Source organism: Encephalitozoon intestinalis, chromosome VI (genome assembly GCF_000146465.1).
Source record: "Encephalitozoon intestinalis ATCC 50506 chromosome VI, complete sequence".
Taxonomy (NCBI): Eukaryota; Fungi; Microsporidia; family Unikaryonidae; genus Encephalitozoon; species Encephalitozoon intestinalis.
The window spans coordinates 128317-145194 of NC_014420.1; the positions used below are offsets into that span (position 1 = coordinate 128317).

General features: G+C 42.1%; 21 protein-coding genes across 21 annotated transcripts; 6 read left to right on the forward strand and 15 right to left on the reverse strand.

Moving 5' to 3' along the window:
• Nucleotides 1-49: 49 nt before the first annotated feature.
• Eint_060920 (T complex protein 1 subunit epsilon) lies at nucleotides 50-1648 on the reverse strand (the record flags this gene model as incomplete). The annotated part of the gene is made up of 1 exon (XM_003073013.1): nucleotides 50-1648. One exon carries the CDS (start codon nucleotides 1646-1648, stop codon nucleotides 50-52), a length of 1599 nt encoding a protein of 532 aa, XP_003073059.1.
• A 42-nt stretch (nucleotides 1649-1690) lies between these two features.
• Nucleotides 1691-2137, reverse strand: Eint_060930 (putative zinc finger protein; the record flags this gene model as incomplete). Its single annotated transcript, XM_003073014.2, has 1 exon — nucleotides 1691-2137. The coding sequence occupies one exon, from the start codon at nucleotides 2135-2137 to the stop codon at nucleotides 1691-1693; it is 447 nt and encodes a 148-aa protein (XP_003073060.2).
• Nucleotides 2138-2174: 37 nt separating this feature from the next.
• On the forward strand, nucleotides 2175-2648 carry Eint_060940 (uncharacterized protein; the record flags this gene model as incomplete). The annotated part of the gene is made up of 1 exon (XM_003073015.1): nucleotides 2175-2648. The coding sequence occupies one exon, from the start codon at nucleotides 2175-2177 to the stop codon at nucleotides 2646-2648; it is 474 nt and encodes a 157-aa protein (XP_003073061.1).
• Nucleotides 2649-2673: 25 nt separating this feature from the next.
• Eint_060950 (MYB-like transcription factor) lies at nucleotides 2674-3450 on the reverse strand (the record flags this gene model as incomplete). Its single annotated transcript, XM_003073016.1, has 1 exon — nucleotides 2674-3450. One exon carries the CDS (start codon nucleotides 3448-3450, stop codon nucleotides 2674-2676), a length of 777 nt encoding a protein of 258 aa, XP_003073062.1.
• A 24-nt stretch (nucleotides 3451-3474) lies between these two features.
• Nucleotides 3475-4500, reverse strand: Eint_060960 (RNA 3'terminal phosphate cyclase; the record flags this gene model as incomplete). The annotated part of the gene is made up of 1 exon (XM_003073017.1): nucleotides 3475-4500. One exon carries the CDS (start codon nucleotides 4498-4500, stop codon nucleotides 3475-3477), a length of 1026 nt encoding a protein of 341 aa, XP_003073063.1.
• Nucleotides 4501-4508: 8 nt separating this feature from the next.
• On the reverse strand, nucleotides 4509-5171 carry Eint_060970 (D-ribulose 5 phosphate 3 epimerase; the record flags this gene model as incomplete). Its single annotated transcript, XM_003073018.1, has 1 exon — nucleotides 4509-5171. The coding sequence occupies one exon, from the start codon at nucleotides 5169-5171 to the stop codon at nucleotides 4509-4511; it is 663 nt and encodes a 220-aa protein (XP_003073064.1).
• A 47-nt stretch (nucleotides 5172-5218) lies between these two features.
• On the reverse strand, nucleotides 5219-5566 carry Eint_060980 (uncharacterized protein; the record flags this gene model as incomplete). The annotated part of the gene is made up of 1 exon (XM_003073019.1): nucleotides 5219-5566. The coding sequence occupies one exon, from the start codon at nucleotides 5564-5566 to the stop codon at nucleotides 5219-5221; it is 348 nt and encodes a 115-aa protein (XP_003073065.1).
• Nucleotides 5567-5678: 112 nt separating this feature from the next.
• On the reverse strand, nucleotides 5679-5984 carry Eint_060990 (putative zinc finger domain-containing protein; the record flags this gene model as incomplete). The annotated part of the gene is made up of 1 exon (XM_003073020.1): nucleotides 5679-5984. One exon carries the CDS (start codon nucleotides 5982-5984, stop codon nucleotides 5679-5681), a length of 306 nt encoding a protein of 101 aa, XP_003073066.1.
• Nucleotides 5985-6040: 56 nt separating this feature from the next.
• On the reverse strand, nucleotides 6041-7069 carry Eint_061000 (uncharacterized protein; the record flags this gene model as incomplete). Its single annotated transcript, XM_003073021.1, has 1 exon — nucleotides 6041-7069. The coding sequence occupies one exon, from the start codon at nucleotides 7067-7069 to the stop codon at nucleotides 6041-6043; it is 1029 nt and encodes a 342-aa protein (XP_003073067.1).
• A 138-nt stretch (nucleotides 7070-7207) lies between these two features.
• Nucleotides 7208-7752, reverse strand: Eint_061010 (60S ribosomal protein L19; the record flags this gene model as incomplete). Its single annotated transcript, XM_003073022.1, has 2 exons — nucleotides 7208-7721; nucleotides 7751-7752. Coding segments are annotated over 2 exons (516 nt in total).
• Nucleotides 7753-7836: 84 nt separating this feature from the next.
• Eint_061020 (mitochondrial sulfhydryl oxidase) lies at nucleotides 7837-8325 on the reverse strand (the record flags this gene model as incomplete). The annotated part of the gene is made up of 1 exon (XM_003073023.1): nucleotides 7837-8325. One exon carries the CDS (start codon nucleotides 8323-8325, stop codon nucleotides 7837-7839), a length of 489 nt encoding a protein of 162 aa, XP_003073069.1.
• A 161-nt stretch (nucleotides 8326-8486) lies between these two features.
• Nucleotides 8487-9425, forward strand: Eint_061030 (transcription initiation factor TFIIB subunit Brf1; the record flags this gene model as incomplete). The annotated part of the gene is made up of 1 exon (XM_003073024.1): nucleotides 8487-9425. One exon carries the CDS (start codon nucleotides 8487-8489, stop codon nucleotides 9423-9425), a length of 939 nt encoding a protein of 312 aa, XP_003073070.1.
• Nucleotides 9426-9485: 60 nt separating this feature from the next.
• Nucleotides 9486-9947, reverse strand: Eint_061040 (30S ribosomal protein S13P; the record flags this gene model as incomplete). The annotated part of the gene is made up of 1 exon (XM_003073025.1): nucleotides 9486-9947. The coding sequence occupies one exon, from the start codon at nucleotides 9945-9947 to the stop codon at nucleotides 9486-9488; it is 462 nt and encodes a 153-aa protein (XP_003073071.1).
• Nucleotides 9948-10042: 95 nt separating this feature from the next.
• On the reverse strand, nucleotides 10043-10327 carry Eint_061050 (60S ribosomal protein L36; the record flags this gene model as incomplete). The annotated part of the gene is made up of 1 exon (XM_003073026.1): nucleotides 10043-10327. One exon carries the CDS (start codon nucleotides 10325-10327, stop codon nucleotides 10043-10045), a length of 285 nt encoding a protein of 94 aa, XP_003073072.1.
• A 52-nt stretch (nucleotides 10328-10379) lies between these two features.
• On the forward strand, nucleotides 10380-12971 carry Eint_061060 (uncharacterized protein; the record flags this gene model as incomplete). Its single annotated transcript, XM_003073027.1, has 1 exon — nucleotides 10380-12971. The coding sequence occupies one exon, from the start codon at nucleotides 10380-10382 to the stop codon at nucleotides 12969-12971; it is 2592 nt and encodes an 863-aa protein (XP_003073073.1).
• A 128-nt stretch (nucleotides 12972-13099) lies between these two features.
• On the reverse strand, nucleotides 13100-13321 carry Eint_061065 (uncharacterized protein; the record flags this gene model as incomplete). The annotated part of the gene is made up of 1 exon (XM_009163600.1): nucleotides 13100-13321. The coding sequence occupies one exon, from the start codon at nucleotides 13319-13321 to the stop codon at nucleotides 13100-13102; it is 222 nt and encodes a 73-aa protein (XP_009161864.1).
• An 84-nt stretch (nucleotides 13322-13405) lies between these two features.
• On the forward strand, nucleotides 13406-13621 carry Eint_061070 (U6-snRNA associated small nuclear ribonucleoprotein; the record flags this gene model as incomplete). Its single annotated transcript, XM_003073028.1, has 1 exon — nucleotides 13406-13621. One exon carries the CDS (start codon nucleotides 13406-13408, stop codon nucleotides 13619-13621), a length of 216 nt encoding a protein of 71 aa, XP_003073074.1.
• A 43-nt stretch (nucleotides 13622-13664) lies between these two features.
• Nucleotides 13665-14102, reverse strand: Eint_061080 (uncharacterized protein; the record flags this gene model as incomplete). The annotated part of the gene is made up of 1 exon (XM_003073029.1): nucleotides 13665-14102. The coding sequence occupies one exon, from the start codon at nucleotides 14100-14102 to the stop codon at nucleotides 13665-13667; it is 438 nt and encodes a 145-aa protein (XP_003073075.1).
• Nucleotides 14103-14177: 75 nt separating this feature from the next.
• Nucleotides 14178-15095, reverse strand: Eint_061090 (uncharacterized protein; the record flags this gene model as incomplete). The annotated part of the gene is made up of 1 exon (XM_003073030.1): nucleotides 14178-15095. The coding sequence occupies one exon, from the start codon at nucleotides 15093-15095 to the stop codon at nucleotides 14178-14180; it is 918 nt and encodes a 305-aa protein (XP_003073076.1).
• An 87-nt stretch (nucleotides 15096-15182) lies between these two features.
• Eint_061100 (uncharacterized protein) lies at nucleotides 15183-15830 on the forward strand (the record flags this gene model as incomplete). The annotated part of the gene is made up of 1 exon (XM_003073031.1): nucleotides 15183-15830. The coding sequence occupies one exon, from the start codon at nucleotides 15183-15185 to the stop codon at nucleotides 15828-15830; it is 648 nt and encodes a 215-aa protein (XP_003073077.1).
• Nucleotides 15831-15885: 55 nt separating this feature from the next.
• Nucleotides 15886-16824, forward strand: Eint_061110 (uncharacterized protein; the record flags this gene model as incomplete). Its single annotated transcript, XM_003073032.1, has 1 exon — nucleotides 15886-16824. One exon carries the CDS (start codon nucleotides 15886-15888, stop codon nucleotides 16822-16824), a length of 939 nt encoding a protein of 312 aa, XP_003073078.1.
• Between the last annotated feature and the right edge of the window lie 54 nt (nucleotides 16825-16878).

Consider the following 16878-nt stretch of genomic DNA (forward strand, 5'->3'; position numbering starts at 1 on the left):
ATTGAAGAAGAAAGTTCTCTTCCTCTTTCACAAGAAACAGAAATAACCTTTAATCATAAAAATCAGAGATGACATTGTCGATCTTGAGAACCATTGTAACAAGCTGTGTTGCCATCTGGAACTGCCGAATCTTGCTGCTGAGAGCATCAAAAACCCCCAACTTCTTCATGTCCTGCTCCCCAACGTCCAGGCAATCAACTCCAAGCCTGAAGTTCTTACTTTCCATTTGCAATTTCCGAAGGTCCGACGAATACTCAATCGGGTTGTAACCACTGTTTCTTGCCAAACAGAGCGGAATCTCCTCAAGAGCCCTTCCAAACCCAAGGATCGCTTCTTGCTCCTCTCCAGAATACTTCCCTGCTTCCTCTTCCAAGGAAAGAGAGCACGACATCTCAGAAGATCCTCCTCCGTAAACTATTCTGTTGTTGGTAAGGATGTTCCGAACGGCACAAAGAGCATCTCGGATAGATCTTTTGGCTTCCTCAATAACTAGATCATTTGCTCCTCGAACAAGAATAGTAACGGCCCTGCTACGCTCCGGGTTCTCAACTACAATAATCTTGTCGTTTTCCGTTCCAAGACTCTCCTCACGGATACTTGCCTTTCCAAGATCAGATTCGTCGAGATCTTCAAATCGGGCTATTATCGATCCTCCTGTATGGACAGCCAGAAGCTCAAGCTCGTGTCCTCCAACCCACCTCACCGCTGGAAGATCATTCTCCATAAGAAGAGAGTTTGCTTCGTCATCAAACCCCCATTGGCACATAACAATGTTGGCTCCGCTTTTCCTGACACTTTCTATCATCTCTGTAAACTTCCTTCTTTCATATTCCTCTAGCTCCTTGTACTCCTTAGCATTCCCAATAATAAGACTATGCTTGGTCTTCAGCTTCGGAGGTTCAAAGGGACAGCTGAGAAGTGCTATCCGTCCGTCCTCAATCTTCTTCTTCATCTGAGGATGGCTGATCTCCTTGTTAAGAACAACCCCCTTCACAAGCGTGGTGTCAGATATATCCCGTCCAACCTTACCTTCAATGTTGATTAACTCAAAGTCAAGGTCCTTTCTCTCTGTATCCGCAACCATCAAAACTGCAGATGTACATATCTCTGCAAACTTCTCAAGAGACTTGCTCACTATCTTACTCCCTAGGCTTGTCTTTGCTGCTTTCATCATCGTCTCTCTTAGATCGCATATCTCTTCGGAAATCTCATTTAGATGCTTAACAGCACACTCTAGAGCTAGCTCAAAACCCTCAGATATCTTAACCGGATGTATCCCTTGTCCAAGTAGTATCTGGGCCTGTCCAAGGAGAGCAGAAGCAAGTACAACTACCCCTGTGGTCCCATCTCCTATCTCCTCATCCTGAGATTCACTTAACTGCACTATAAGCCTTGATATCGGATTCTCTGTCATCTCCATCTCTTTAAGTATGGTTGCTCCATCATTGGTCACAACTATATCGTCGTCCTTGCTCTGCAGTATCTTATCCATTCCAGTCGGCCCCAAAGAAGTTGAGAGAAAAGCTGCTATCGACCTAACAACTCCAATGTTTGCAATAATACATTGATGTCCCTTGGTCCTGCACATCTTGTCCTCTTCAGTTATCTGAAACGTCTGCCCTAGTTCGTCAGTTAGAAGATCCGGCATCCACTGGGGTAATTTTTTCCAGGACTCTTTTCCACCAAAACTTTAGTCCCGCTTGTTCAACACCATTTCATAAAACTTATTACATTTATATTCCTTGTTAATCTCAAATCCATTTCTTCTGTAGAATTCCAGGCCTCTTGTGTTTTCTCTGTACACATACAAAACCACTCTCCCCACAATCTCGTTGTACTGCACCTTGCACTCATTCAGCAGCAAGGTTCCAATTCCCTGCGACCTATAGTTCTCCTCAACATGGAGCTCAAACACATACGCAGTATCTTTGGAAAATCGGAACGTAATAAATCCAGCAGGCTCCTTTCCAACATAACAGAAGATGTAATTATTACTTCTATTTGTCAGAGACTTATACTTTGAAAATCGAAGCAAAGGACTTTTGCAATATTGGCGTATATTTGAGACTGCCAGATCTAAAGCCCACTCAATCATATTCTTACTAGGTTTTTCCACCTTCAGGACTCTCCTCTCCATTGGAAATATTTTTCTAAGGCTTCTTCCCAGCCCAGCCATGGAAAGCAAAAGAAAAAACACCACGAAGGAGCTTCTTAGAAAAATAGAATCACAGATAGACAAAGTGGCCTTTCTTCATTCTAATCCTACTCAAGCCAGAGAAATCGGAAAGGCTCTCCCCCCTCTACACCATCCCCAGGAAATTCTTGGAAGGTGTATTGCGAGGATGGACCGGCTGAACTCAATGATGAATCCAATGAAGTGCTTCACAACATCTATTCCTTCAATAGAGAAACAGGTGGAGTACTTGTACCAAAGAAAAAAAGAATTTGACGAGGACAAGTGTTATTCTCTTCTTACAAAAAATAGAGTCGATGGAATCCTTTCCAACAGAAAAGCAACAATCAGGACAAAAGGAAGAACTCTAAGCTACGAGTTTAAGGAAAAGCTCACAGGATTCTTGTCAAAGAGAGGTAATGCTTCATGGAGCAATGAGAAAATAGATGACTTCATTAACTCGATGATGAAGTAACTCATATAAACCATCCTAAGCCTGTTTATTTATCTTTTCTGGACTTTGTTCTACCAATGTACTTGGTTCTACACTGGATGGGGTTTCGAGTCATTACATGTGTGCTCACGTTTCGCCAATCTCCCTCTCCATATATGTTCACACCTTCCATTAGTCTTTCATTTTCATCCTCTGTCCATTTGCCTTTGCGAAAATTTTTGTTGAGGAAATAAAATCTCATGGCACATTCCTTCCCAGTCTTTGTCTTAACTATCTTCGATACATATCTCCATTTCGAAAGCCCGTACTTCTCCACTCCCTGCTCCAAAAGCTTGTCTTCCTCCACACTCCACATCTTCGGTACAGATATGGTATTTGACCGAAGATGCTCTGTAAACACTTTAAAGGGTCTACATCCAACTTCCTTGGATATTTCAATCCAGTCTCTGCCCTCCTCGCTCATTTCCTTGACTCTGGCCATGTCGCTCTTACTCAGTTTCTTGTCGAGGCTCTCCTCCTTGTTGATCCATTTGTTAAAGCATTCATTTCTTGAAATGCTGAACTTTTCAGACATCTCCTTCCAGAAAGAGTCCTTGAGATCAAATCTCATGCAGTTCTTTGTTTTCTTGTGGAACTCCTTGTCCCGTTGAATGTCCGCTTCAACAGATATGGATACTTTTCCCTTCGGCTTAAGCCTGGCTATTGTGTTATTATAAGAGCATTGTCTTTTTATGTCTCGAAGCCTCTTCAAAATTTTCTCTATCTCTATGTAATCCATGTAAAGTCTCTCCAACCTTTTGTTCAGAGACCCCTTCTCTACCATTGGGCTGTCTTGTCCATCCAATTTTCACTTCAGCTGTCTGCTTATGTTCGTAAGCCCACATCCAGGCCCAAACACAGTATGTCCTTGTGCAGTGTTCCGAACCTCGTACTCAAACCCAAAAAACCGCTTCAGCATTTCCAGGATCTTTTCCACATCCAAGTCAACCTTTCCAACCCACAGACCTCCTACACTTGGAGGTGCCAAGGACATTAAGGAAAGTGCAAGATAAAGAAGCTTCTTGTCAAACATCCCTCCATATTTGATGCTCTTTAAAAGATCTTTGCAGGCTCTTGTTGCTGTTTCTCTCGGTGTTAGACCTTCCCCGTTCATTACAGAATAATAAATCCCGTTCTTCGATTCCGCAAAAACTGCACACTGGAATCCAGGAGACGGCCCCGAATCTAGTCTATTCGACATGTTGGAGAACACCTTTGTGTTTGAAACATCCTCCATAAGTTCCTTAATTCGCTCGGTCATCTCCTTGACAGGTATGGAACTCACTCTGCTGCTCAGAACTAACCCTCGGATCTTGAGAATCTTCTCTGGATTCTCCAATGAAATGGTAGTTATCTTCCCAGGCATGTCTACTGTGAATATAACCTCTCCTTTCCCTTCAGGCCCAAAGCCCCTCTTCTTGACTACAATCTCGCATCCCTTGATCCCAAATCTCTTCAGCACTCCAAAATGTGCAATTCTAATAAGATCGACACACAGCTTGTCGTTTGTTACTCCTTTAAACCTTATCTTCAAGGGCTCCGTTATAAAGGGACACAGAATAAGAAGGGGCTCTATATACATCGAGATCTCATCTTCACATCTTGCAACAACATCTCCTCCTTTCAGCGACCCAGGAGTAAAAACCATCTGGCCCTCCTCCCAAGAACAAGTAGATCCATGGGATATGCTCCGTAGAAGTTTGATAAACGATCTTGCCATCTTAAGTCTCTTTTCTACTGCCACCCTGACTTTGTTCTTGGACAAAAGACTAAAGACAAGAATAAGCTCCAGATTCTCTTCGCAGTCAAAGACCATCTCTTCTATGCAATTCATCCAGAGGGTTAGGGGCAGTGCAAAAAAGAATCCCTCGAGAAAGGGCTTCCCAGAAACTGCTCTGTGATCTCTTCCAGGAATCTTTTTCTATCTTTAGATCTGAAATACCCAGACCCAACCACTGCATAATCCACTCCCCTAATCTCCTTGATATTTTCAATTCCTATTCCTCCATCAATTCCAACTATCTTTCCACTCCTCTGGATCTCCTCCACTTTTGCCAAGCATTCTCTTTGGAATCTTTGCCCTCCAAACCCTGGACTAACACTCATTACGAGAACGAAGTCTATGCCTTCCATCCCCACCTCTTCCACTCGAGTCTCAGGATTGATGGCAATCCCAAACAACACATCTCTTTGCTTTAGATATTCCCTAACTCCTCTTTTGTTAGATATCTCATGATGGATTGTCACCAGAGTCACTTTCCTCAGATCTATCCTCATAATAACATCCAGAGGCGACTCCACCATCATATGTATATCAAACACAAAGTCATGCTCAAGGATCCTGTTGATTATACATGGCCCGAACGTGATGTTCTTGACAAAGGTCGTGTCCATGACATCCAAGTGAACATTGGTCACTCCATTCCTCTTTAAGTCTTGAAGCTCCTCTTCAAGTCTCAAGAAGTCGCAATCTAGTATGCTTATTCCTATCTTTCTCTTTAACATTCAGGATGGGTCCAAAAGCGTCTATCCAATATCATTTATTTATCTTCTTAGAACGTCAGGTCACTATCTTCACATGGAATAGGCTCTGAAAGGAACTTGTAAACCCAAATCCTCCTTATCTTCATCTCATGTAGGTCCTGTGTCAGGCTATTACAACAGCAGAGGCTTTTAATCGCACTTGTTTCAAAACTCTCTCTATATTGAAGCTTGTCTTGCACATACCTTCGGATTCCATATACACTGAACGGAACAAGAAAGAACCCAAATGCAGAAAACCTTTTGTTCCTGAATATCCTTGCATAGACTATCGAAGATAGATAGCATGGACATAAAGTAGATGCCAGGCAAAATCTGGGCGAAAGTATAGGACACACGAATGGAAGATCATAATCCATTACCAAACCTTGAAAGGAAAAATATATCCTCTCTTCTCCTATTCAAATAGGAGATTGCCCAATAGGATCATCGGCCTCATTAAGGAGGACGATAAGGAGATGCCATGGCAAGTCATGCCATCCAGAATCTTCCATACACTGCTTTCCCACACACATTACATTCATCCCCATCCTGATACTTCTTTATTGCACACAAAGAGCAAAAGCTATGCCCGCATTCTGTGAGGACTCTTTCCTCAAATGTCTTCTTGCATATTCCGCACAAAAGATCATCATCTGAAATCATCCCCATCTCTGAAAATCCTATTGATCTTTCATGCAAATATTTGCAGGAATCTCCATATCCGCAGTATCCCGTTTCTCTAAATGGCTTGCAGATGATTTTGTGTGTCTCTACCATTTCATTATCTTTGGCCATAAGCCCCAAGGATAGTCTTGATGGGTCTTATATTTTTCCCAAAGCAATCTCAACATTCAATCAAATTCGTCAGACAACGGGGCTTCTCTGGGAGGCTTTGTCCACCATCCATAAAAAGATTTCGAGGCTTTGGAAAGACTCCCAAGTGCTTGAGGAACATACTCTTGAACCTTATTCTTAATGGTACTTCCAAGTTCTTGAGGAACATACTCTTGGATCTTTTCCCTAACGATGTTTTTAAAATTGGGAATATACTCCTGCAATATCTTCTTTACAATAGATGGAATTATCTTCTTTGCATATTCTAGAACAAGGATCTTGGCCTCTTCCTCCGATAGGGAGGAGCCCTTCTTTTTTGAGCTGTGCTCCTCATTTTCGATTGCAATGATCCATTCAAAAAAGAGAACAATGCATCTCTTTGCTATTGGATATAAAAAGGGAAAAGATACCACGATCAAAAACAAAAAAGTTATTGGTAGTGAAAACTTTTCAAATCTAAACGGAACTCTCTCCATTCTCTCTTCAACCTTTCTCTTGATAGTCGACTCCATTGCCATCAGAACAACACCCACCAGATAGGAAATCTCTGAGGGAATTCCTTCTCTTCCGTGATTCAGAAAATCAACTGCCAGTGCTGTTCCAATGATCAGAATAGTCAAAGATGAAAATATAGTCTTACTGGCAGAATAAGGAGTAGTGGAATTCAATGTCTCACAAGCATTTGGCAGTAGATATCCCATCGACACAAAAATGGCACACTTGTGGATTCCAGCCTTTCCAGTTTTGAATGCAACAATTGCCCTGAGAAAGTATATTGTTAGAACAGCTATGCAGAATAGCTTCATCATAGTTTTGATATTTATATCATTCAAAGCAGACTTCCCGTCGCTTCTGTTGATGGAAATCAATCGCAATAAGAGTCTTACTTGGTAAAGGAAATTCACAAGCATAAGAATCCTAATTATCCAGCTAGCCAACACCCAGTTTACATTTGCGTATTGTATTCCAACTATAAAGTACAAGGTAAATAGTGTCAAAACCTCACTGCTAAACGGTTTTATGTTTATGGAAGCGATCTTCTCCATTCCCTACTTCTGAGAGAAAACCAAGATAAATTAATTACAACTGTGAACCAATAAAAACACTCTTTCTCTCCTTATTAATCAAATTCAAAAAGAAAATCCATGTTATTCAGGATCGCAGGGCTAAGTAAAGATGTTTATTCAAGACGAGACTGCTCTGTTCGACAAGTTAAGTGCCTCTGCCTGCTCGGCAAGCTCTCGGGCTCTTTGCTCATCGGCCTTTCTCTTGATTATGCTATCTTTCATGTGGAATCTGTGCTTGAAAAGATGGCCCTTTGCCTGCTTGTAAAACACTCGGAAGTCTTCCTTGGTGATCTCTCCATTGGCCCTCATCTCCTTCAGCATCTTCCTCATTGCACGAATCTTCTTCATCCATAGCTCCTTCCTTGGCATTCTTGCATTGGCCGTACCAAAGCGCTTTCCAGGCCCCATGTGCCTCCCCTTCTTCTTGGCTGCCAGGCGCTTTCGGAGTCGTCCTCTGCTGGTGTGCTTGTCCTGCTTCATAATAATCACATTGTCTTGTATCAGCTGCCTAATCTGATCCCGAGTGGTTGCTCCGTTGAGCCTCTCAATTTCGTTGTTATCCAACCAAAGCTTCTTCTTCCCACATCCTAGGATGTCTGCTGCCAAACGCCTGACTCTCTCCTCGTTCGACCTTCAAATTAGAAATGATCCATCACTTACATTTTTAGGGTGCAAATTTTTCCGGGCTTTTGCCTAAAGGCCTGATCAAACAACTCTCCAAAAACAAGATTTATTCGTCCGAGTCTCTAGGCCTCGCATCCACACTGCCAAATCTCATCAACGGTCCTGCAATCAACAATAGTCTTTCCAAGTCTCTCGTTAACTATGTTGTGGACCTCGCACAGCCATGTCTTGAATTCCTTACCACTTCCAACTCTTGGAGGATGATCTTGAATCAGCTTTTGAAAGTGCTTAGTACACTCACCACAGGGAAACAGAGATGACAGGAGATGAATGAAGCTTAGGGTATCTTTCTTCTGCTGGAAGCTTGGCGACGCTGGATATCTCGACCCCATTGTGTGGAGTAGTGTCCATGTAGCCCTTCCCAGCCTTTCTCTTATCTCCTTCTTGTTCATCTTCCTCACCTGAAAGTCTTCAAGCCTAACTCCATTCCAGGAGGATAGGTTGGAAATCTTCTTTTCTCTATTTCCTGCTACAAACTCGTAGCATCTATATATAATCCATGCTGCAATCAGTACTGCTAAGATCTTTCCATACCCCTTCTCTCTCTTCATGTTTATACTCCACACTTCTTTATTTATAGACTTTCATGTTTCATCCTTATCACTCCTCATCAGTTTTCGTCCCTTGGATATTTACTTGACAGAGCTCTTGAAAGCCGGATATCCAGTCATACTCGCAAGGAATAAATATAGCTGGTTGGCAGACCCCAAGGATGAAAACACTTCCGAAGTTCAAGCCGTTTGTCCAGGCTTGTACAGACTGCGGAGAAACACAGAACATAGTCGAAGACTACAAAAACGGATACCATGTGTGTGGAAGATGTGGATGTATTGTGGGAAACAGAATCATAGACGAGGGAAGCGAGTGGAGATCATTTGGAGATAGCAATAAGGTAGATCCATGCCGAATCGGAAGTGCAAGTAACCCTTATCTCGAATCGGAACAGCTAGACACCATTATAAGCACAGGCGGAGGAATGAATTCCTATATGCTGTCGAAAATCCAGATGAAAAACAGCATGAGAGGTCCAGAAAGAGCTCTAAAGCATGGGATGAATCTTATCACTGCATTCTGTGAGAGGTCGAATCTTTCAAGGACCATCATCGACAGAGCACATTACATCTTCAAGAACATCGAGGAGAGAAAGCTTCTGAAGGGTAAAAACGTGGAAGGGATTGTTGCAGCCTGCATATACATAGCATGCAGGCAAGAGGAGTGTCCCAGAACATTCAAGGAGATAAGTGTGATGACTGCTGTACAGAAAAGAGAGATAGGAAGATGCTTCAAGTTGATATCTCCCCACTTGGAGAGGATGGCAACAATGTCTACAGAGAATATAATAGCAAGATTCTGCTCCGATCTTAATTTGAACATCAAGATCCAGAAGATTGCTACAGAAATAGCAAAGGCAGCACATGAGCTGGGATGTCTTGCAGGTAAAAGCCCTGATTCCATAGCAGCAGCAGTCATATACATGGTAACAAATCTATTTCCCGAGGAAAAGAGAATCCAGAAGGATATTCAGTTTGTAACCAATGTCACGGAAGTTACAATCAAGAATACATATAAAGAATTGCTGGCCTTCAAATATGACATAATCCCCGAAAACATGGTCTGCAAGGAAAACATAGACAAACTCCCTGGATATTGATGAGATGCTAAGGACTGTAATTTCTAGGGATAGAGATATGCATAAGAATTAAAAATTCCTTTATTTCTTTCTTGAAACACCCATGGACTTCCCACGTCTTCCATTTGACTTGGTCCTTTGTCCACGGACCTTGAGGCCAACATCGAGTCTGCATGCTCTGATGCGCTTGTTCTTCTTTCCTCTTTCAATCATCATTCTTAGATCTGCATCGAGTTTTGTACCTATGAGATGGGATGTTGTCCCGTCAACAGGATCCTTCTGATGGTTTAGATAAGATTCCGGAATTCCTAGGCTTGCAGGGTCGAGAATTGCATCTGAAATCCTCTTCATCTCCTCCTCAGACATTTCTCCGGCACGCCTCTTCAAATCAATCCCAAGGCGCTTGCATATGGCTGTCGAGATTCTTATTCCCACACCTCTGATCTTTGTAAGAGCAAAAGCAATTCTCTTTGTCCCGTCAATGTTGGTGTTGTGGATACGAACGATGTACTGGACGTCAGCCGGGTCGTAGACATAGTTCATTTAAGGGATTAAATTTTTCACGGTTCAAAATGAAGGCAGACTTTCAAGATGGAAAGACAACAGGACGTAGTAACAGATAAAACCAAAAGTATACTTTATTCCTCCAGAAGCATCTTTGTCAACTTCTTCATCCTCTTTCCTGCACGCTTGTGAGACCCCAATCTCTTTCGGAGAATCCTCTGTGCCTTGCTATTGTTCTTTGCCTCAATAAGCGAAATAACTTTCTTCTCAAGTGGAGAATAACCGCATAACTCCTCTGCAACTGAGGCTGCAAACATGCGTATCTTTCCAGACTCCTCGCTGGGCTTCTTGGCTTCTCTCTTCACATCGGGCCTCTTTACTGGATAACGTACTCGAACTTTCTTGAGAGCGTTCTTCATTGCAGGGCCGAGAAAAATTTTAATTCTACAAGGATGCAGTCCTTGCAAACCAATGCTTATTGAGAGGTTCAAAGAAATAAGAAACAAGATATATGAGGATATCCATGCAGCCTCTGAGACAGACATAAGATTTATGAGGGATGCTCTGGGTCTACAAGACATGGCATATGGAAGGATCAAGACGTATTCTGCCGAGGACAGCAAGGTTCTGGCGCTTTTTACATTGAAGTACAATGTTGCAGTTCTCTTGGAGTTTATTTCCCGAAACGGAGTCGAGCTTGGGAGCGATATATGTATGGCGCTTTGCAATGCATTGTTTGAGGAGATTCCTCAGGCATCTCCTGAATGTTCCCTGGAGATCGAGGATATAAAAGCACGAACGGACGAGGTGATTGTAGACATCCTGTGTAGCATTGGAGAGGGGATGCATGTTGAGAAGATCAAGTCATATTTGAGCTTGCAGGAGATTCCTGACGGGGTTAGCGTCAATCTTGCAGTGGTGTTTACAGCTCCATCCTGGAAGTCGTATGACCTCCGTGTGATTAATGAATTGGTTCTTGGGCCTGTTTTGGTGGAGCTGCTGAGAAGTTTTAAGGAATCTCTCCGGCCGCAAATAAAGGAAAGAATATTGGACTCTTGCAAGAAGAGACTTAGGAATGAAAGAGATCGGTCGATTATTTACCAAATATTCTACGAGCTTAACACAGGGAAGGACATTAAGATGTTTGAAATTGAAGAAGACGAGAAAGAGGAGGCATATGTTGGATTTATATACTCTCTAATGGTTGATGAAGAAAGTTGCTTAAAGGGATATGAGGTTTTGTCAAAGGCAGGTCTTTTTAACGACCTAAGAAAGGCTCTTGAAATGATAAATGTTCTAAGCCAGGCAGAATATAAAAGAATTAGGCCTGAAGATGAAAAGCTCATCTATCATCTTATGCAAGTGATTGAGAGGCTTGTATCTTCAGACTGGCATGGCCTTGGCTTTGTAAGGCTGTACTTCATGAGATTTGTCGAGCTGTTTCTTAACACTCTTGTAGGGCAAATTTCTCTAAGGATAAAAGGGCAGATATACGAGATCCTATCTTCATTCATGAGAGATGGAGACTGTAAGGAAACAATCTGCGAGTTTATGAGAGGAGTTGGGATATTCAACAAAGAGGCCATCCATGCTGATTTCGAGAAAGAACTTGAGAGTAAGAACTTCTCTATGGCTCCGAGTTTCCTCCGGTTTTGTACGTTTCTTGGAAATGAGGAATGTATCAGATTTGCCATGTACGCACTTAAAAGCGAGGATCCATCAACAGTCACCCGGTGCTTTGACGTCATCGAAAGGTTTGTGGACAAGAAAAACACAGAGGGGGGGAGTAGCAGTGAGTTTATTGTTTCTCAGCTCTCCTTGATGTCTCAACATATTCGAGTAGCAATGCTAAACAACTCACAAGTCACCAACAGGATTTTGGAATTCCAGCTGAGCACGGGCATTGTGATTGGAGATGTGTCGATAATCAATGTGATCATAAATACACCGAACCCAAGGTTCTTTGAGTATGTAAGGCTTTTTGAGGACTTCTCATTCTTCATGAATGAAAACTTCCTTGAAAGGCTTTCTGAAGATGAAGAAGAAGGCTTCAAATATCTCTGTGAGGTGACTGCTAACAACCATGAAGCATGCAAGTTTGTGATGAACAATGAAGATTGGTTCAATGCTTATGTCAAAAACAATCCTTGTGTTCAAGAAGCAGCCATTAGGATATACGAGAACCTGGTTGATTATGACATCGAGAATGTGGAAGTCAGCTTTGACAGAGGGTTTATCCTTCCAGACATACCACATCGGTCAGTATTCTCGATTCTTAGCAAGTTGATTCTTTATTCGGTTTATACAAGAAAGACTTCATACTCAAGATATATCACAGACAAAGACTACAGCTTGGATAGCTCAAATATCAATGAGTACTGTTTGTATATCAAATGCAGAATAGTTGTAGGAGACAATGTTGAGGATAGGATCAAATATCTTATGAAACAGTATACAGGAATAGAAGATCTACTCGGATATTATGAGGTTTCCACTGGGATATCACTGAACATCTCCTCCTCAAAGAACCTCTTGGTAAACATAGGAAAGAAGGATACAAGCATGTTTATCAACATGTTTAGCAATGCTAGTAACTTCGAGAAGTTTCTTTTATTCTTTTTCATTGGAGAAATTGATGCAGAGGAAGGCAAGGCAATTGAGAAAATAGTCAAAGAGGAAATCACAAGAATAATGGTATCCCAGTCCTCGAGCACATCGGAGAAAATGATTCTGAGGCAATGCTTGATAACACTCTTGTCTCTTAACAACATAGACTCGATTGTGAGGTTGATAGGCGAATATGACGACACCGATCTACTTCTAAAAGCCAACATAAGAAATCTTCTGTGCGGAGGGTCATACTTCAATAGCTCTTTGGTCATGAAAGGCCCATTGGAGCTGCAAGTCTATGCTGTTCTCCTCCTTTATTACAAATCAGTCTGGGACTTAGCTGCTCTGAAGGATTGGATCCTGTATCTTAGGAGAGAGTGTAAGGATAACGACGACCTGGAATATCTTATAAGCGATATCAAGAGCAAAAACATACGGATTGAGCTTGAGTAATAAAATATCTTAAAGCACGCGATTGCGCTTCCTGTGTAATCTACTTCTCATCAAAACTGAAACAAGAAAGAGGCCGAAGCTATTTATTCAAGAAGGGCTTGACTTCCGTGCAGGCCCGTGGGTCTGGCTCAAGGCTTGCTTGTATTCTCTTGCTTCTTGATCTCTCTCTGCTTCTGCCGCTCCCTTAAGAAGTTCCTCTTCTTTGTCTTTAAGATCTTGATCTTGCTAAGGAGGCTCTTTCTTTCCTCCTGCTTCTGCTGCTTTATTCTCAGCCTCTGCTTGAAGGAGAGGACTGTATTGGGATCTTTTTGTTTCTTCTCCTTCCATACCTTCAAGTAAGTTTTGCTCATTGCTGCGGTTCCTTGAAAAATATTTTTATCGTTAAGACATTCAAGCCAAAATAGTTGTGAGGGTGGAAAAGCCCTTAATTCGAAATGGACAACACCCTGTACACAGCCTTTATAGGAAAGGCTGTTAAGGTCAAGATTTGCGACGGCTCTGAGTTTAGAGGAACATCGGCAGCAATAGATGCATATCTCAACATATCCTTGGAGTCTGTATTCTACCTTCAGAAAGGCCAAGAGCCCAGATATTATTCCTCTCTATTCATCAAAGGATCGTATATCGACCACATAGCATTGGATGTATGAGGTTTTCAGGCCGAATAGGCAAGTCTTCTATCTAAAATGAAGTTTATAAGGAAGGTTTATTTCTTTTGATCTTACAGACTATCTTACTGCTCATAGCCTGGATGTTATGCCGTATGGACTCGATGTCATTCATGATCCTTAGGGTTTCTCTACGATACTCCGTAAGAAGTTTTCCTAAGTACTCGATCTTCATCATTAGATTCTCACTTTTACTATCAACAGCCTCGTGGCGGAGAAGATGTTTCTTAAGAGGATCGCTTCGTGTATAATCCTTCCCACACAAATGACACTCGAAGGGCCGTTCTCCCGTATGTCTCCGTGCATGGGCAAGCAGTGCGTGCTTACTAACCTGGACTTCTCCATATCTCGGACAATCTTTCCACAAGCACCTAGCCTCCTCGTCCTTTTCTATGTGGGAGAGCAGATGACCTCTCACATTATCTTCGATGTCTTTCTGACACTCCTCCCATTCACATCTCATTGCTTAGGAGGGCTACCATGGGCAAAAGCTCTTCTCCAAAAGGAAAACAACATTTTAGCTTTATCATCATATAGATCATGTTCTGTATAGATTATTGTATTTCTTGAAAGCTTGGGCTTCAGAATCATACTCGCCTAGGCATGCTCGCTCCCTAGCCTCTTGGATTCTTTGCTTGAGTAGTCGAATCCTTGTTCTGTCAAACATAATGTCTCCAATAGTTCCGCTTGCACAAACCACTCCATCCTTCGGAGATTTTCCATGTCTATCCAGTATCTTCCTACCCATCTTCTTCCTTGCTTTCCTGGAACTGTTCTTCATGAGCAAACAAAATGTTTCGAGCAAGCTGCACTCCACATCCTCCAGATCCCTTTCCAGCTTGTTTCTCTTGCCATAAAGCTTGCACAATGCCTCAAGTAGATGTAGCTCTTTCCACATCCTTTCGACCTTCTCCTTCGAGAGCTCTTCACTTCTTCTACTTCTCCTACTAGGCTTAATAATTCTCTTGCGGAAGCACACATAAGCAAGAGGATTGAATTTCTCGTTTCTGATTAGTATTCTGGATGCAACCATCCTGGAGAACTTTTCCTTGCCTTCTAAAAGGTCTTGCTTGTTGGAGATCGTAGACAGTATCCCATAAAACTGCTTTTCATCCACTCCAGACTCCTTGCATATTCTCCTATCTTCGTTGTTCATCAAGTACTCGTTCTCGGCATCTCCAATCCATTCGACATATTTGCGCTTGGGAACATATTTGCCATAAATTTCTCGTGCCGGGTTATCCACTTTAGTTATCACCGGAATCGGGATGTTTCCCTTCTCTCCCTCCATTATCTTTTTCAGGTGGAGCTCTTTCTCTTCATCGGCTTCCATCCCTGTGTCAAGCGACGGAGGAACATACTCCTCCAAGGAAGACACGTCGAAGGACCCGGGTTTGTAAATAGCATATGGCAAGCCATTGTCTATTTTCACATTTCTCTTTCTCTTGTATACCATGGATAATTTTTCAGAGACCACGTTTAAGCACAACAAATTGAGTTTATTGGGAGAGAATATAGGGCCGGAAGTCTTTTGGGCCCTTGAATGGAGAGAGCAATAGAGCTGGTGATGGAGGAGCTAGGAAGTACTCACGACTCTGAATGCATAAGGAATTGGTACTTCTCGTATCTTCAAAGGAAAGAGAGCCCAAAAAGCAAGTTCAAGGATGTTCTATCGATTATCAAGGCAGACATTGAAGATATCAAGGTGCTGGAATCGACGGTCATGCTCTTTGAAATTTCACAAGAGACAGCAGATGAGATTTCCTTGAAAGATGTGGCCCATTCTTACGAGAATTCGATGGAGATCATCTCGATTTTGTCTTTATACAATTCTATCTTCCCTATAATTCAAAGATGCATCAGGAACGAGAGTGTTGGAAGCCGAGTCTCTGATCTCTACAATGAGGTTAGTATGCATTTGAATGGGCCACGGGAAGGATCCCGAGAAGTCCTGGAAGGGAGAAGGAGGTTTTTCTTTGATTTCTATATTCCTGTTGAGATATACTTTATGTCTGTGGGAAAGAACTATGAAATGAAAGAGAAGGAGAAGAAGTTCGTCGAAATGTATTTGACTAAGAAGAAGCTGGATAAGAAGGGTTTGGCCTATGGAGACAAATTTTATGAGGAGATGTCGTGCGGGGACGAAAAGGTTTCCAAGGCATTAAAATTTCTCTTTGAAGAGGTTTATTAGATTGGAAAATTGCAAGATAGTATAGATGTTGAAAATCCGGATGATTTTTTGACCCATGACGATGGAAATTAATAATAAGGAGGATGAAAATCTCTCTAGCTTTAAAAGGAATCTCAGGAAGATGATTCAACTGGAGGAGGAGGCCAAGAAGAGGAGAGAAGATCAAAGGTCCCGGAAGCTGGTCTCTATCAGGGTTGGGAAGATTGAGGGAATGGGAGAGTCACCTGAAAGAAAATTTGTTCAGGACAGGAAAAGGGTATTTGAAGAGCCAAAGGTGGAATATGAAGGAGAAGGAAAAGTAAGAGAGAGGATAGAAAGTTTCAGCAAGAAGGATGATGGTGTGGACGAAAGGATTTTAGGCGAAGAAGAAAAGAAGGGTTTTGTTTATGATAAAGACCATGGAAGGAATGGAGAAGAGGCCCAAAACAGCACCAATGCTGAGAGGAAGGGTAGTGAGAGCCTGAAGATTGTAGAAGAATGTAAGATAAGTGTCAACAGAGAGGTATTGGAATCTGGACCTAAATATAAAGACGAAGAAGCAGAGGATGAATGCTTCAAAGAGATTTCCGTTGAAGACATCAAAAAGAGCCTCCTTGCAGAATTAGATTCGGAGAGGGAAAGTGAAGCAGATATCATAAGTACTGTGATGAAGTCTGAAAACTCAGCACCTTCGCAGCAGGAAGTTATATATGTTGACAGAGAAAGTAGTTCTTTGGAAACAGAAAAGAACCCATATAACATAGGGTGTAATGTATATGCTTACGACATCCACTATAAGATCTCTGATCTGTCTTGGGGGAACCCATCTGGACATATAACTCCTAATGAAAAAGAACCATCGATTAGTAGCAACAAAAGTCCTGTAAGGGAACATGGAGACGTTAATCTGGAGGATGGACCTGTAACTTACCAAGATCTTGACGAGGAAAAGGAGGAGAAGGGATGGTTTTCTTTGATATTTGAGTCCGTTTTTTCTATCTGCTGTGGTAAGTAGAAATAAAGAGTTGTAATAGTTTTTAGCTAAGCCTAAGGGTCTTTGTCTTTATGC